This window comes from Dama dama, chromosome 31 (genome assembly GCF_033118175.1).
Source record: "Dama dama isolate Ldn47 chromosome 31, ASM3311817v1, whole genome shotgun sequence".
NCBI classification, from domain to species: Eukaryota; Metazoa; Chordata; class Mammalia; order Artiodactyla; family Cervidae; genus Dama; species Dama dama.
In genome coordinates, this window is record NC_083711.1 from 13,005,906 (window position 1) to 13,019,516 (window position 13,611).

The window sequence follows — 13,611 nt, forward strand, 5'->3', positions numbered from 1 at the left end:
CTCAAGGCACGACTTCCAGAGAGAAGGACTTCACAGGGCTGGTAGAACTGGGAAGCATGTGCGCTGCTCTCCTGCTTTTCTCAAGGCAGCTGGGTCCCAGTGCATCACAGGGTGCTGGTAAGGTTCTAGCTTTTAACTGGTGGTGCCAGGCCAGTGTCACTGACCCTACGCTTGCCACCTAATTCCAGTCTGTATGCAGGACCGAGGATCCAAGGCTGGTCCCTCAGCAATCCCACGTGGCTTGTCTTTAGGTACCTCTGGATTGCTTAAGTCCATGTAAAGGAGAAAACATCCCTGGGAAGGCAGCTTTCTTAGGTCTAAACACTGCTTTGCAAGGGGCAGCCTACTCAACTCTGAGGCTCCATTCTGAATATGCCTGTTCACATAGGAATGTGGCCTCCAAGCCCCTAGGGGGAGCTCTCACTCAATCCATCCTGGGTGCCAGAAACCCCTTGGAGGCTAAGAGCACATGAAGGTATTAGGCAATGGTGAAGTCTCTCCCCCAGAAACAGTCAATGCCTAAGGTCAAAACTAAGCCTCCACCCACCAGGCAACATGACCCCCTGAGGAGACTCACAATAACTAGACCAGAAGACCTTGATCTGGATTGCTGGTAACTCTGAGCAGCTGCCCGAAGCATGATGACAAGGGCCTGGCTAGAAGTTGAATGTTAACATGGTTGATTTGATTCTGCAGATAAATTTTTTAAAACTGAAGACTGAAAGAGATACCCCTTAAATAAGCCTATAGCTCTAGCCAAAGACTAAAATTAAATCAGAAACAAGGTTAAAACCTGTGCTTCTTTAAACACCTGATAATTGCTGAGAACCTTCTTTTCAGGCATGATAATCAACTAGTGAAAAAGACTCCTTCATACAGATGCCAGAGCCATACTGTTTACTGATTAAAAGACCAAAATTAGTAAATTCCTATGAGAGGTGAGAAAATGGAAATGGAATGTACAACTCTAGTCAATCAGAGGCAGTTTTCGAGACTTTTATTGAACTGTCATTTTATTACCAACATCTAACATTTCGAGTTTCGCTACATTTGGATAAGCACATTAGGAAGAAAATGTAAATTAAATACTATGAAAGTTCACCTTTAATGAAACATGATCTTGATAGGATATGGATATATAAATTTAGTGGTTTTATTGCATTGTTAGAAAATTATATTATGAAAGATACAAAAAAGATCAATAGCTGTTATTATTTCTGTTTATTTTACAATCAGTATGCCATCTTTTGCCATTATGGCTTTAAATTTTCATTCTGCCCAACAGGTTTCAAAGAATAGTTTATTACATGCTTTAATAAAACAGTTAAAATATTTACAAATTCAAAATAGATGTTTCATAACTGAAAAAAAGTTCACCTGAGAATTTATTATAACATTGCCATTTTTTGATATTTTTTTCTCCAAGTTGTTAATGTGGCTGAGTGTCCACCTGCAACCTGTATCGTCTACTGTGTCAAATATATTTGATTCCTTAAATTAGTTAAGCGTTAAGCTATAGTAAATTATAAGATGTACAGATGGAGTACTTAGATTTATATCCATGTTTGTTCTGAATATAACAATTTAACATATTATCTGCTACAGCTGCAGGATTCAAATAATGAGAAACACTTTAAGGTATGGTTATTTTACTGAGTTAGACCTAACAGCTTTTAAAAATCATCAAGCAGTGAGAAGGCTAACTCATAAAATAAGGAACCATGATCATGTAAATACACCATATACAAACTGAAAATCACCTTTGAAAAATTCTGCATGAAGGAAAAGATATACACTGTATACACATAATCCTGTCACTTGTCTTCGGCAGCATCAAAAAAAAAAATCAATTTAAAACAAATTTTCTTAGAAAAAACTTCTTTAGAAGTTAATGTTAAAATAGGCATAAATGCGTAATGCTATGCAATATATAAAAAACTTCCCCACTTTATGGCCAAAAGACAAAGATAAAAAAATTTTTATCTCTCTGTCCCTCTGGATTACAACTTGAAAATCATGTAGGTATGAGGTAGTGTAGTTACTTGTATTACATGCTGGTTATTAAAAGTAATGCTCTATTTTATGAAATAATACACTTGGCCAATAATTAGAATATCATTAAAATAAACCTTAATGCTAAACTGTTTACATGTAGCGAGAAATTTAATCCAAGTGCCTTAAAAATTGTATTTAAACTCTGGAGACAGCTAGGTTTCATCATAAAATAGGAAGTAATCTTTCAGAGCAGCTATTTACAGTAGCAATTAAAGTACAGGACTGACATCTGCACACACAGACTGGAGCCAACAACAGCTGAGCGCATACTGAGGTAGGAAATGAAGGAGCCCGTCGGCTTGGGTAAGAGTCTACACGCTGTAAACCAGGAAAGGTTTTATATTATTTTATATTTTGAATTTAAAATTACAAGTATCAAAGAAATAGCTAGATGGGGGTATACACATACACACACACACACACACACACACACACACATCACTGATCACTGTTTTGTAGTATGGGATTCATTATCATAGAATTATATTCTCCCTGACAAATTCTTAGGTGTACTTATAAAAGCCTCTAGAAAATAAACAAGTCCAACTAGTTTTCTCCTACAACAGCTAAGTTGATAATAGAAATAACATACAAACCACTGAAAAGATAGTGGCAATAGCTCCCGCCAACACCTGCCCCCATGAAAAAGGGTAACGTTTGACAAATTACTCTGAAACGGGAAGCCTGGTCCCCACGTCGCCTCACAGGCCTACTGGCTTCAGACCCAGTCCTACATGTTAACTACACAAGCCCTTTGCCAGACTCAAGATGCAAGCTACACAAGTCAGGTGTCTAATCTCAGTGAAATGAAGTACTTTCCAATCCAGATGCTAAAAATTACTTTCTGTACCCTTTCAAACTGGATTCTGCAAACATTTCTCTGAATGCAAATACTCAATGCTGCTTTCATCACTGACAGGTCCACAGCTTTCGTTAGACTCCCAAGCAAGCCTGTAACAGCAGAATGGCTAACAACCACTGCATAATAGCATGGGGCAAGGGTTCAGATTATTAGAAAACTATCTTAAAACAGGACTGAATAAACACAAAGGCTGATTTTAAAATGCCCAAGCCCCAAATGATGGGCGTGCCCTTACGCGCTAGATTTGGGGAGGAGAGCAAGACTAAATTTGGCTTCCGAATTCAAACCCACAATGGAACAAAATCATGTTTTTAGCCTATCTCACAAATCTGCATGGTTGTTGTAGACACATTTTGATCTATCATAATGCTTTTTACAAAGAAACCACAGAACTTCAGAGACAGGATGGGAAATGAACTGCCACTCCTGATAAACGCAGGCCACCTTTCTCCCTTGTACGAGTGGCCTCCGGCGGGCAGGCCCCCAGGTGAGCACTCCAGGATTCCAGGGAGGCGAAGACAAGGCTGCCATCGCAGGAGCTCACGCCACTGTGTCCTGAGTTTTATTTCTTCTTCCAAAGGGACGAGAATGTGAGAAAACAGAAAGATCATGCTGGACCCAGATGTAGAAGAGACGAAGAGGAAAAGAGGGAAATGACACTCATCTACTGCTGCTGCAGCCAGAACTCTTCAAGTCGACACCGAGGAGATCAGGAGCCTCGGCCAGAGGCCAGCCTCCTGCCTGGGGTTGCTAACTGTTTCCAACGTAGCCCAGGATCACAGCTGCAGGCCAACCAGTCTCCACTTTCAGCAAGAGCTGAAAGGGCAACATGCCAAGGTTCAGGTGAGACAGTCTCTTTACGTGTTCCCACTTCAGGCCTACACCAGTATGCCCGAGGAGGTGACACCTTACTTTTCAGTAGCATGTAACTCTGTCAGCATTACTTGGAGGAAAATTTTCTTTTAAACCAGTAATGTTGTAAGAAGGCCAGATGATTAATCTTTTGCAGGCTACTTCTTTAGAGTAGGATGTGTCTGCAGAGGTTTCAACCTGTAACTGTTGTTTGATATGCTACAGTTTTTCATTTTCTGATTTACTTTGAATACTGGAAAGAATCATTGCTAACAGCTGTTATTCTTTAAAACTGAGGAGTTGTCAGTACCCTTGCCTGGAAAATCCCATGGACAGAGGAGCCTGGTATATGCTACAGTCCATGGGGTCACAAAGAGTCAGACATGACTGAGCGACTTCACTTTCTTTCTTTCTTTCAAAGCCTTACTGCGTTTCCACATGGGAACTTTCAGCATCCAGGTGGCAGATCATTTCTGCCTCTCTTGTGGAAATGAAGGAAAAGTCAAAGGCTGATGTCAAAGAAATTCCCTTAACAGCAAAGTAAGAGGGGCGACAAACCATACTGTCAAGAGACGGGTGGCCGTATCAGGCTTTTAAGACAATGTCAAAACGTCAGTGGGAAGGAGCCGGTTTGAAGGAGGCAGAGGTGCGTTTACTCATCAGTAGTACACTTGTCAGTCATCTGCTGACAGAAGTCCGAGATGCCCCCACTCTGGCGACAGGGCTCCCGGGGCCCCGGGCTCGGCTCCGAGGGGGTGCTGGCGGCCGGCTGGGACTCCTGGCCCCGCACACCGCCCGCCTCGCCGCCCCTGGTGCGGGGGCAACACGGGCTGGGCTCTCCGGCAGGCGGTCCAGCCGCAGGCCTTTCAGACAGACTCAGGATGGAGGGTAACATGAGCTCACCGTCAGGCGTGCTCTTGCCTTTCTCGGAAATTAACAGGGAGAGCGGGCAGTCGGAAGCTGAGTACTTGGCGAGGATCTGTATCTGTTCTTGACTCAGCGCCGCTTCTTTACAAACTTGCTGGCAGAGCCCTGTCAGGTTCTGCTTGGTCTCGCCCAGAGTGGACAAAATGTGATCCCTCTCCTTCAACAAGCTCTCCTTTTCATTTTGCTGTAGGTGAGAAAGAGAATACGGTGAGTTGCATTGATGAGCTCATCAACACGGCTAGGGTGTGCAAACATTCATATCCATGGCACCTTCGCACCATGTAAGGTCATGGGGAATTTTTCCTGTCAATTCCATTCAAAAATACATTTAATACTGAGGTCCATAAGCCCCCATCCCTAACAGGCCTACACATATCTTGGGGTTCAGAACTTTTCAGGTTTTAGAGGGAAAGTATAGATGCACACATAATTCCTCCAGCAGCATCCAAGGCAGCACCCCACTCTCAGACACCTTCCCATTTCTAAATAAGACACACGAAAGCATCAACAGACGAAGGAGGATACATAACGACTGTGCAACCTGACCTCGGCTTGTGTCAGTTGTTTGGCCAAAATAGTTGCGACAGACTTACACGGTTTTCAGAGTTTTTTGGATCTGTGGACTGCAGATAAACCAGCATGGACTCTGGGGATGAAATACCATCCCCACAAAAGCACAAATGAAGTGATCATAACTCCAAAGAATCTAATAACGACTGGACATTAGTTGTTCCAGACATTGTGCTAAATGTTTCCAAACACACCATTTCAACTATGTAATCCTCACGATGACTGTTGATTTCAGGAATATCAAACACATTTTACAGATGGGGTTCAGATTTTAACATGCCCAGAGTCAAAAAGCTGGTAGGTGAGCTACTGAAGTGTGAATAATGGAGGGGAAGGGGAATTGTGTTTGTTAATTACTATTATTGCTATTTAACTAAAGCGTGTCCAAGTCGTGTCCAACTCTTTTGCGACCCTATGGGCTTTCCATCACTAGACATACTGGAGTGGGGCTATTTCCTTGTCCAGGGGATCTTCCTAACTCAGAAACTGAACCCGTGACTCTTGCGCCATGTCTCTTATATTGCAGGTGGGTTCTTCACCTCTGAGTCAGCAGGGTTTCCCAGGTGGCGCTAGTGGTCAAGAATCTGCCTGACAATGCAGCAGATGCCAACAGACGCGGGTTCAATCCCTGGGTCAGGAAGATCCCTTGGAGGAGGAAATGGCAACCCACTCTAGTATTCTTGCCTGGACAATCCCACGGGCAGAGGAGCCTGGTGGGCTACAGTCTGTACAGACACAGAGAGTCGGACACAACTGAGCACAACTAATACTCCTATTGGTACTGTTATTATTTTCATGTTAAATGATTATCCCTATGAGAAAGCCTATGAGAAAGCCTACCATGAAATTTTGTTCAGGTTTTCCTGGCTCCGGCCTCTCTGTCCGCCATCACTGGTCACTGAGGACAGCATGTCTTTTTTTCTATCATTGTACTACTCCATCTTTCCCATTCTACCACTGCACTGCGCCTCATCTAGTATGTGCTAGAAAACCAAATGACCAAGCTGTTTATAAGGTGAGAGTAAACAAATGTTGACAGAGGGTCAAAGATTTCTCTTGTGAAATCTATGACAAATCTCTTGGCCTTCTGCTCTCTGGCAACTTCAGGGGAGAGGAAGCTGTTAAATGTTGCCAGTTAACATTTAGACAGGTTGCTTCACAGTAGCCATCTACAATGGCCAACCTTTAAACAGATGCTTTTCTGGGACAAAAATAGCTAAAAGGTTAAAAAGGAAACCTGCTTTGCACAAAAGTATTGTTGTGGGTTTATATTAAAGTTTTTCTACAAAACTGTGGGTGACTCCGACTATGAGTAGTCTGGTTTTAGCGGGTGCCTTCAACTATGGATAGTCAGGTTTTGAATATTTCAGGGCCATCTAAGACTTTGAAAAACTTCGCACTGAGAAAGAAACACTAAATTTTTTTTACTGCAAAGTACATACTTCTATTTACTGAAGCATGATATATATCCTGAATGAACTCATCATATTTCACACACACACACACACACACACACACACACAGAAGGAGCAACTCTTCTCCAGCAGCAAGCATGCTTTCTGCAGTCTAATACTAGGGATTTTCACAGTAAGGGGTGGCTCCCCATCTTGGAACAAGAGAAGGCTTCCCAGGTGGCTCAGGGGTAAAGAATCCGCCTGTCAACGCAGGAGACACAGGAGACCTGGGTTTGATCCCTGCGTCGGGAAGATCCCCGGGAGGACAGCATGGCAACCCACTCCAGCGTTCTTGCCTGGAGAATCTCATGGACAGAGGAGCCTGGTGGGCTACAGGCCACAGGGTGGCAAAGAGTCAGACATGTGTGCACGCACACAGACACAAGCTGAACCTATGAGACGCTGTTCTAAACGGCACAGGTGCACTAACAGGGTCATGTCAAAAGCACGCACCCACTGGCTGAGGAGGCTGGCTCTCCCCCCGGCAAGCCTGGGAAAATATCGACATCAAGACGACCAATGACTATTGTGAGTTCTAAGAAATTAAATTAGAAAAAAATAATCCATGAGTCCACTGTGATACCAAAAGGATGTGGTCAGAGGGAGGGAAAAGAGGAGGGAAGGAAAGTTCTTTTTAAAGAGGAATACCAATAAATGTCAGTGGTATGACAGAATTGGAAAAATCCCGATTTTGCAGTCCCCACTGTAAAGGCCATCATCGCATGCTTAAAACCAAAGGACAAAGGAGTGTTGGGGAACCAGATATTCACAAAGTGCCTAACAGTCCACAGAAAACAATCACAAAGGCAAAAAAAAAAAAATTTGGAAATGATCTGCTCCCATGCACTCAAGTGGAACAACACCCTGACATGGTGTCTCCCCAAGTGACCCAGTATGAAGGACACAACGCTGAATGTTTCATCTCAATCTAAGAACACACACTTTCACATGAAACACAAGGAGTGAAGGAAGGAGTTAAATAGAACCAAGGGGAAATGATCAAACATTAAAACTTATTATCATTAAAAAATAGCAGGGGGGAGTACTGGGCATATGCCCTGAGGGAACTGTAACTGAAAATGATACATGTAGCCCAGTGTTTATCGCAGCACTGTTCACAACAGCCAGGACACGGAAGTAACCTAGCTGTCCACCAGCAGATGAACGGGTAAAGCAGCTGTGGGACGTATGCACAGTGGGACACCGCTCACCGTTAAAAGGAGTGCATCTGACTCAGTCACATGTATGTACACACAGCGGAACAGTGCTCGGCCATACTGACATGTCCTGAAGGAGGTGCTGGCAACCCACTCCAGTGTTCTTGCCTGGAGAATTCCCACAGACCGAGGACCCTGGCGGGCTCTAGTCCACGGAGTCGCAAAGAGTCAGACACGACCGAGTGAGCAAGTGACTGACATGCACCCACTGCTATACTTAAAACTAACACAACACTGTTAATCAACTATACTCTCACATAAAACAAAAAAAATTTTTAATTAAAAAAATGAGGGGAAAAAGGGGAGGATTTGTTCTAGACTGAGAGACTAAAGACAAAACTAAAAACATCATGTGAGCATTGGCCCCTACTTTGAAAAGAAAAAAAATATATAAAGTATGCCTGGGGACAATTAAGAGTAATTTGAATAGGAACTACATATGTTATTTAAGATTTATTAATTTCCTCAGGTATGACAAAGATATGGGTAAATATATTTGATAAAGATGTCAAAAAATGTCATTTTAGAAGATTCATATTTAAGCATGTAGGTGTAAAATGTCATAATGTGGCCGGTTTCAAATGATTCAGAAAATAAAAGGAGAGCCATAGAGATGGACAGGGAGTACAGTGAGAAGATACCCAACTACAGTAACAAAGAATCCAAGAGCGGCTGGCAGGGACAGAGGGACAAAGACCCCCAGAGCAGCCAAGCGGGGTGGGGGACACAGACCCGGCCAGAGAGACAGAGGCCAGGACCCACGGGGAGAGGCAGAAAGCAAAGATGGCAGGATGTCAACAACTGGGGACTCCACCCAGGAAGTATATGGGTGTTCACCGCACTATCCATTTAACTTTCCTGCAGGCTTCAAATTTCTAGAATGGGGAGGAGGAAGATGATTCTCAAGAACAAATAAAAACACCTAACGCTGGCTCCCTATGAGACTCTAAGCACTTGATTGGCAAGGGCTATGTCTCGCTGATCTTTGATTTCCCTGTACCCAGTACATTTAATATGGAATGAAAAGCAGATACTCACAGAAAACATAACTACTAATTTTTACTGAGTCCTGAACATGTGCGGGGCAGGACAAAGCCTTCCATCTCTGGCTGCATCTCATCCTCGCACCAGACCTGAGGGAGATACTACTCTTATCTCTTGCTATCGATGAGGGAATTGGGTTTTGGAGAGGCAACGACCTCTCCAAAGCCACCAAGAGACCAGGCAGAGTTTTCAGCTGTTTGACTCCAAAGCCTCCATCTGACTTATGTGTTCCAGTGCAGCAGGTTAGAAACTCAGTGTGCATAATAAAGACTCACACTGGAAACTTCTGCAGAATGCATGTTCCTGGGCCCCTCCCACAGGTCTGGGATGGGGCTCCCGAGGGAGCATTTTGAAGGCGGACTCCCGGGTAACTGATGCCAACTGTACACAGGCCACACTTCAAGACACGCTGCTCAAGGGCCTCAGAGAGTGGCAGCGGGGAAGCCCCAGAGGGCCCACTGGAGGGTTTGGAGATGGGCGTGCACATGTCACTAGAGCAGTAGTTACAGGGTGACCAGAAAACAGTTGTTTTTAATACAATAATCTTCACGACAAAATTCAAAACACTAAAGACAGACTGGGCTTCCTTGGTGGCTCAGACTGTCAAGAGTCTGCCTTCAATGCAGGAGATCTGGGTTGGGAAGATCCCCTGGAGAAGGGAAAGGCTACCACCCACTCCAGTATTCTTGCCTGGAGACAAACCACGGGAGCACATACAATCGGACAGGACTGAGCGGCTAACACCTTCCCTTCACAAAGACAGATGAGGTCATTTGACTCCTACACCATCATCCTGGACACGGGTAGTGAAATGAAACGATGTGTGAACATCTCAACCCCAAGTTTCAGAACTTTGTGAACACTGTAATTTCTGATCACTTGTAAGTTGATATTAATCAATATCTGATTTCTTCTAAGAGAAATCACACTTTGGCAATTTATTATTTTTCTTTAAAAAGCAAAGTTTATTTCAAGGTTACCTTTGTCTGAGACCACAATGGTATCAGAGACACAGATTTTCTGACTTCTGATTTCGTCTTAGAGAAAAGAATAAACATAGACCTTGAGAAGAATCCTATAAAGACGAGAGCTTTGTAAGTCAAACACATAACAAGTTGAATGATTCTTGAACTTTTGTTCAAGATCTTGTATTTACTGGTAAAAGCAAAGTCATGATTTTGGTTTGTAAATCACGGATATTCATTTCTTACAGTAAAAGCAATACTGAATTAATACCTAACCTCTAACATACTATCAAATAAAAGTCAATACCATCAATTTATTGACCAAATAAATACCTGCCTCTTTTTCTTCAAAGGTTACTGACAGACTTCGACAGGACTTCTTATTGAAAAATACAACTCAATTTATTAAATTCAAATTAACATCTCCCTTTGGCTTTCCTAACATATAAAGACCACCTGAAGCATGCTTAAAGACACTCCTTGGAAGAAAAGCTACAAACCTAGACAGCGTATTAAAAAGCAGAGACATTACTTTGCTGACAAAGGTCCGTCTAGTCAAGGCTATGGTTTTCCAGTAGTCATGTATGGATGTGAGAGTTGGACTATAAAGAAAGCTGAGCGCCAAAGAATTGATGCTTTTGAACTGTGTTGTTGAAGAAGGCTCTTGAGAGTCCCCTGGACAGCAAGGAGATCCAACCAGTCCATCCTAAAGGAAATCAGTCCTGAATATTCATTGGAAGGACTGATACTAAAGTTGAAGCTCCAATACTTTGGCCACTGATGTGAAGAACTGACTCACTGGAAAAGACCCAGATGCTGGGAAAGACTGAAGGCGGGAGGAGAAGGAGACGACAGAGGATGAGATGGTTGGATGGCATCACTGGGTAGATGGATGTTGAGTTGAAGCAAGCTCCAGGAGTTGGTGATGGACAGCAAAGCCTGGCGTGCTGCAGTTCATGAGTTGGACAACAAGTCGGATACAACGGAGTGACTGAACTGAAGCATGCTTCAGTTCACACATGGTTTTATCTCACTGATCCACCTTAAAAATACTATTTTCAAAACATTATTCATTTTGTAATCAAAACACTTTTCTTCACATGCTGATCTATCCAGTCTATTAGGCTATTACTCTTAGAAGGAACTACAAAAATTTCCTAAGAACCATAGGAAAACCAAATATTTCCTTCTATTGAAAATTAACCAAAAGTTATTCCACTGACCACATAAAAGGAATCTTTCTGAAATGAGAAAGGCAATATAAACAGTGAGGTCCAAACCCAGAGTCTACAGAGTAGGCAGAGACATTAGCAAAGGAACAATCAAGGTAGAAAAAACTGAAAATGGATAAATAATAGTATAGCAATAAGAAGAAAAAAGTAATATTTATTGAGTACTATGTGCCAGGCACTTTTCTAAAGGCTTAGATGTATTAGCTCATTTAATCTTCATAAACTGGAGAAAGAAATGCAACCCACTCCAGTATTTTTGCCTAGGAAATCCTATGGACAGAGGAGGCTGGCAGGCTACATACAGTCCATGGGGTCACCAAAAAAAAAAAAAAGAGTTGGGCACGACTTAAGAGACTAAACAACAACAATAATCTTCATAAATGAATACTCATTTCTATAAAGTAAGAACTAGTACCATCCCATCTTACAGAGGAGAAAACTGAGAGACAAAGATATGACACAGCCTCCCAGAGTCACACGGGCTTCCCTGGTGGTTCAGACAGTAAAGAACCCACCTGCAGTGCAAGAGCTGCAGGAGACGCAGGTTCGACCCCTGGGTGGGGAAGATCCCCTGCAACAGGGCATGACAAGCCAATCCAGCGTTCTTGCCTAGAGCAGGCCACAAAGAGAGGAACCTAGTGGGCTACAGTCTAGGGCGTCTAATGAGTCGGACACGACTTAGTGACACCACGCACGCACGAGAAACAGGACATTCAGTGAACGTTTCCACCGCATCGAGACACTGTCTCTGCTGTCGTCTCTAACCATGGTTTTAGCTTTAGCTGGCCTGCACTATCAGTTATCTTTCTTCACACAACGCTTTCTTCTATTGGTACCAACCACTACCATACAAAGAAACACTGGGGAAAATTAATCCACTTTTTAGTTAATTTGTGTTTTGATGCTGGAATAAAAAATAAGATGTAACAAAAGTAGGCATTCTTATCCCTGAGGGTCTCATTAGGTATTAAATTTTTCTATTTATATTAGCACATGAATTTTTTCCTTTGGATGAAAGATTCGAGTTGGCTGGTTCATTTTTCTATCAACCAAAACAACTTACTGGTTCAATAAAACCAACAACTGAAGCATCAGCATTTACAGACAGCAAGCACAACACAGAGATTCCAGTGTTTTAGAATTTCTCTCATTTTTACTCAACCACCAAGAATTAGGTAGTGACGTTATCTTTAATCTATAAATCACTTTTTTAAAAGACACACAGAAATAGTTCAACTTACATATGACAGTATCACACACTGTATGTGTAAAACACTTGCTTAGGTAAAATTATGAAAATCCTCATTGTTTTTTATCTCCTAAGCTTTCTGAAAACGTCATATAATTTATTTTTTAATATTGATCAGCAAATTTTAAAATTAAATTGAACATTGTATCTGACTTAGGAATTGAGACAGCTAGTTCCTGTAAAAAAGAAAGACTGTTGGAACTGTTGGAATTAGAATAAGAAGCATCATCTAGACTCACCAGCTTCTCAATTTCTGACTCCAGGTTCTGTATACAGTCAAGCTTTCTCTTGCGACAGCGCTGTGCGGCAATCCTGTTTTTACTTCTTCTCCGAATATCATGGATGCAATCTAGCTGTTCTGGAGTCAGCTTGTGCATTTTCAACAAAGATTGAAAATCATTTCGAGAGAGTGAAATTATTCGTTGTGCATTAAATGGCAATTTTACCTAGAAAGTGAAATAAACATTAGCAATTATTGCTGCATTTTTTGGTTTTACTTAAATCTAGGAAGAGGAAAATATGCATCTATGTTTTCCAGGGAACTTTATTTAGACTTAAAAAAACCCTCTATTCCCAATTTCTGTACATTCTTTTTTTTTCTCCTTCATTATTTCTCTTTTATTTTTGAGAGGGTTTAGAAGATAAATTGAGAAGGAGATTTTTTTCACAAATCAAACATCATACACACAAACATTAATGTACTTAAGAGAAAAAAACAGAATTTAAATTATTTTACTACGGCATGTCAATACCCCATAGAGATCTTCAAGGCATTTTCTAAAGTGTTTTAAATGTATTTTTACCCAAACCAAAAAAATTCTGTTTTGTTCTTTGATTTCTATTACTGTGTAGCACTGATTTAATATAGTGTATAATAACACTAATAATTTCTAAGGAATTTCTGAAAATTTATTTTTCTGTCAGAAAAATGGCAGTTTCACATAATTCATTTTACTTGCCAATGTAGAAATGGTTAGAAAAATCTTATGAATATTTACAGTCATTTTCAACATATTTAAATTTGAAATAATAAGATAATCTTTAAAAAATAATACTGTGGGAAAATTTAATTATCAAAAAGAAATGAAACATTTGTCAGTTTCTCTGGCTACCTAGTCTTTCAAGCTTACAGAAATTAGTTACATAAAACATCCTAAAATTTCTTAAATGCTTCATTTAAACAC

General features: G+C 41.5%; 1 protein-coding gene across 1 annotated transcript in view; it reads right to left on the reverse strand.

Annotated features, from left to right (window-relative positions):
- Nucleotides 1-980: 980 nt before the first annotated feature.
- Nucleotides 981-13,611, reverse strand: part of BACH1 (BTB domain and CNC homolog 1) — a 46,204-nt gene continuing 33,573 nt past the window's right edge. Inside the window, exons 4-5 of the mRNA XM_061134308.1 lie at nt 12,667-12,873; nt 981-4,880 (exon numbers count right to left, since the gene is read on the reverse strand). Coding sequence (XP_060990291.1) covers nt 4,422-4,880; nt 12,667-12,873 — 666 coding nt within the window. The 3' untranslated portion in view covers nt 981-4,421. The remainder of the gene's footprint in view (nt 4,881-12,666; nt 12,874-13,611) is intronic.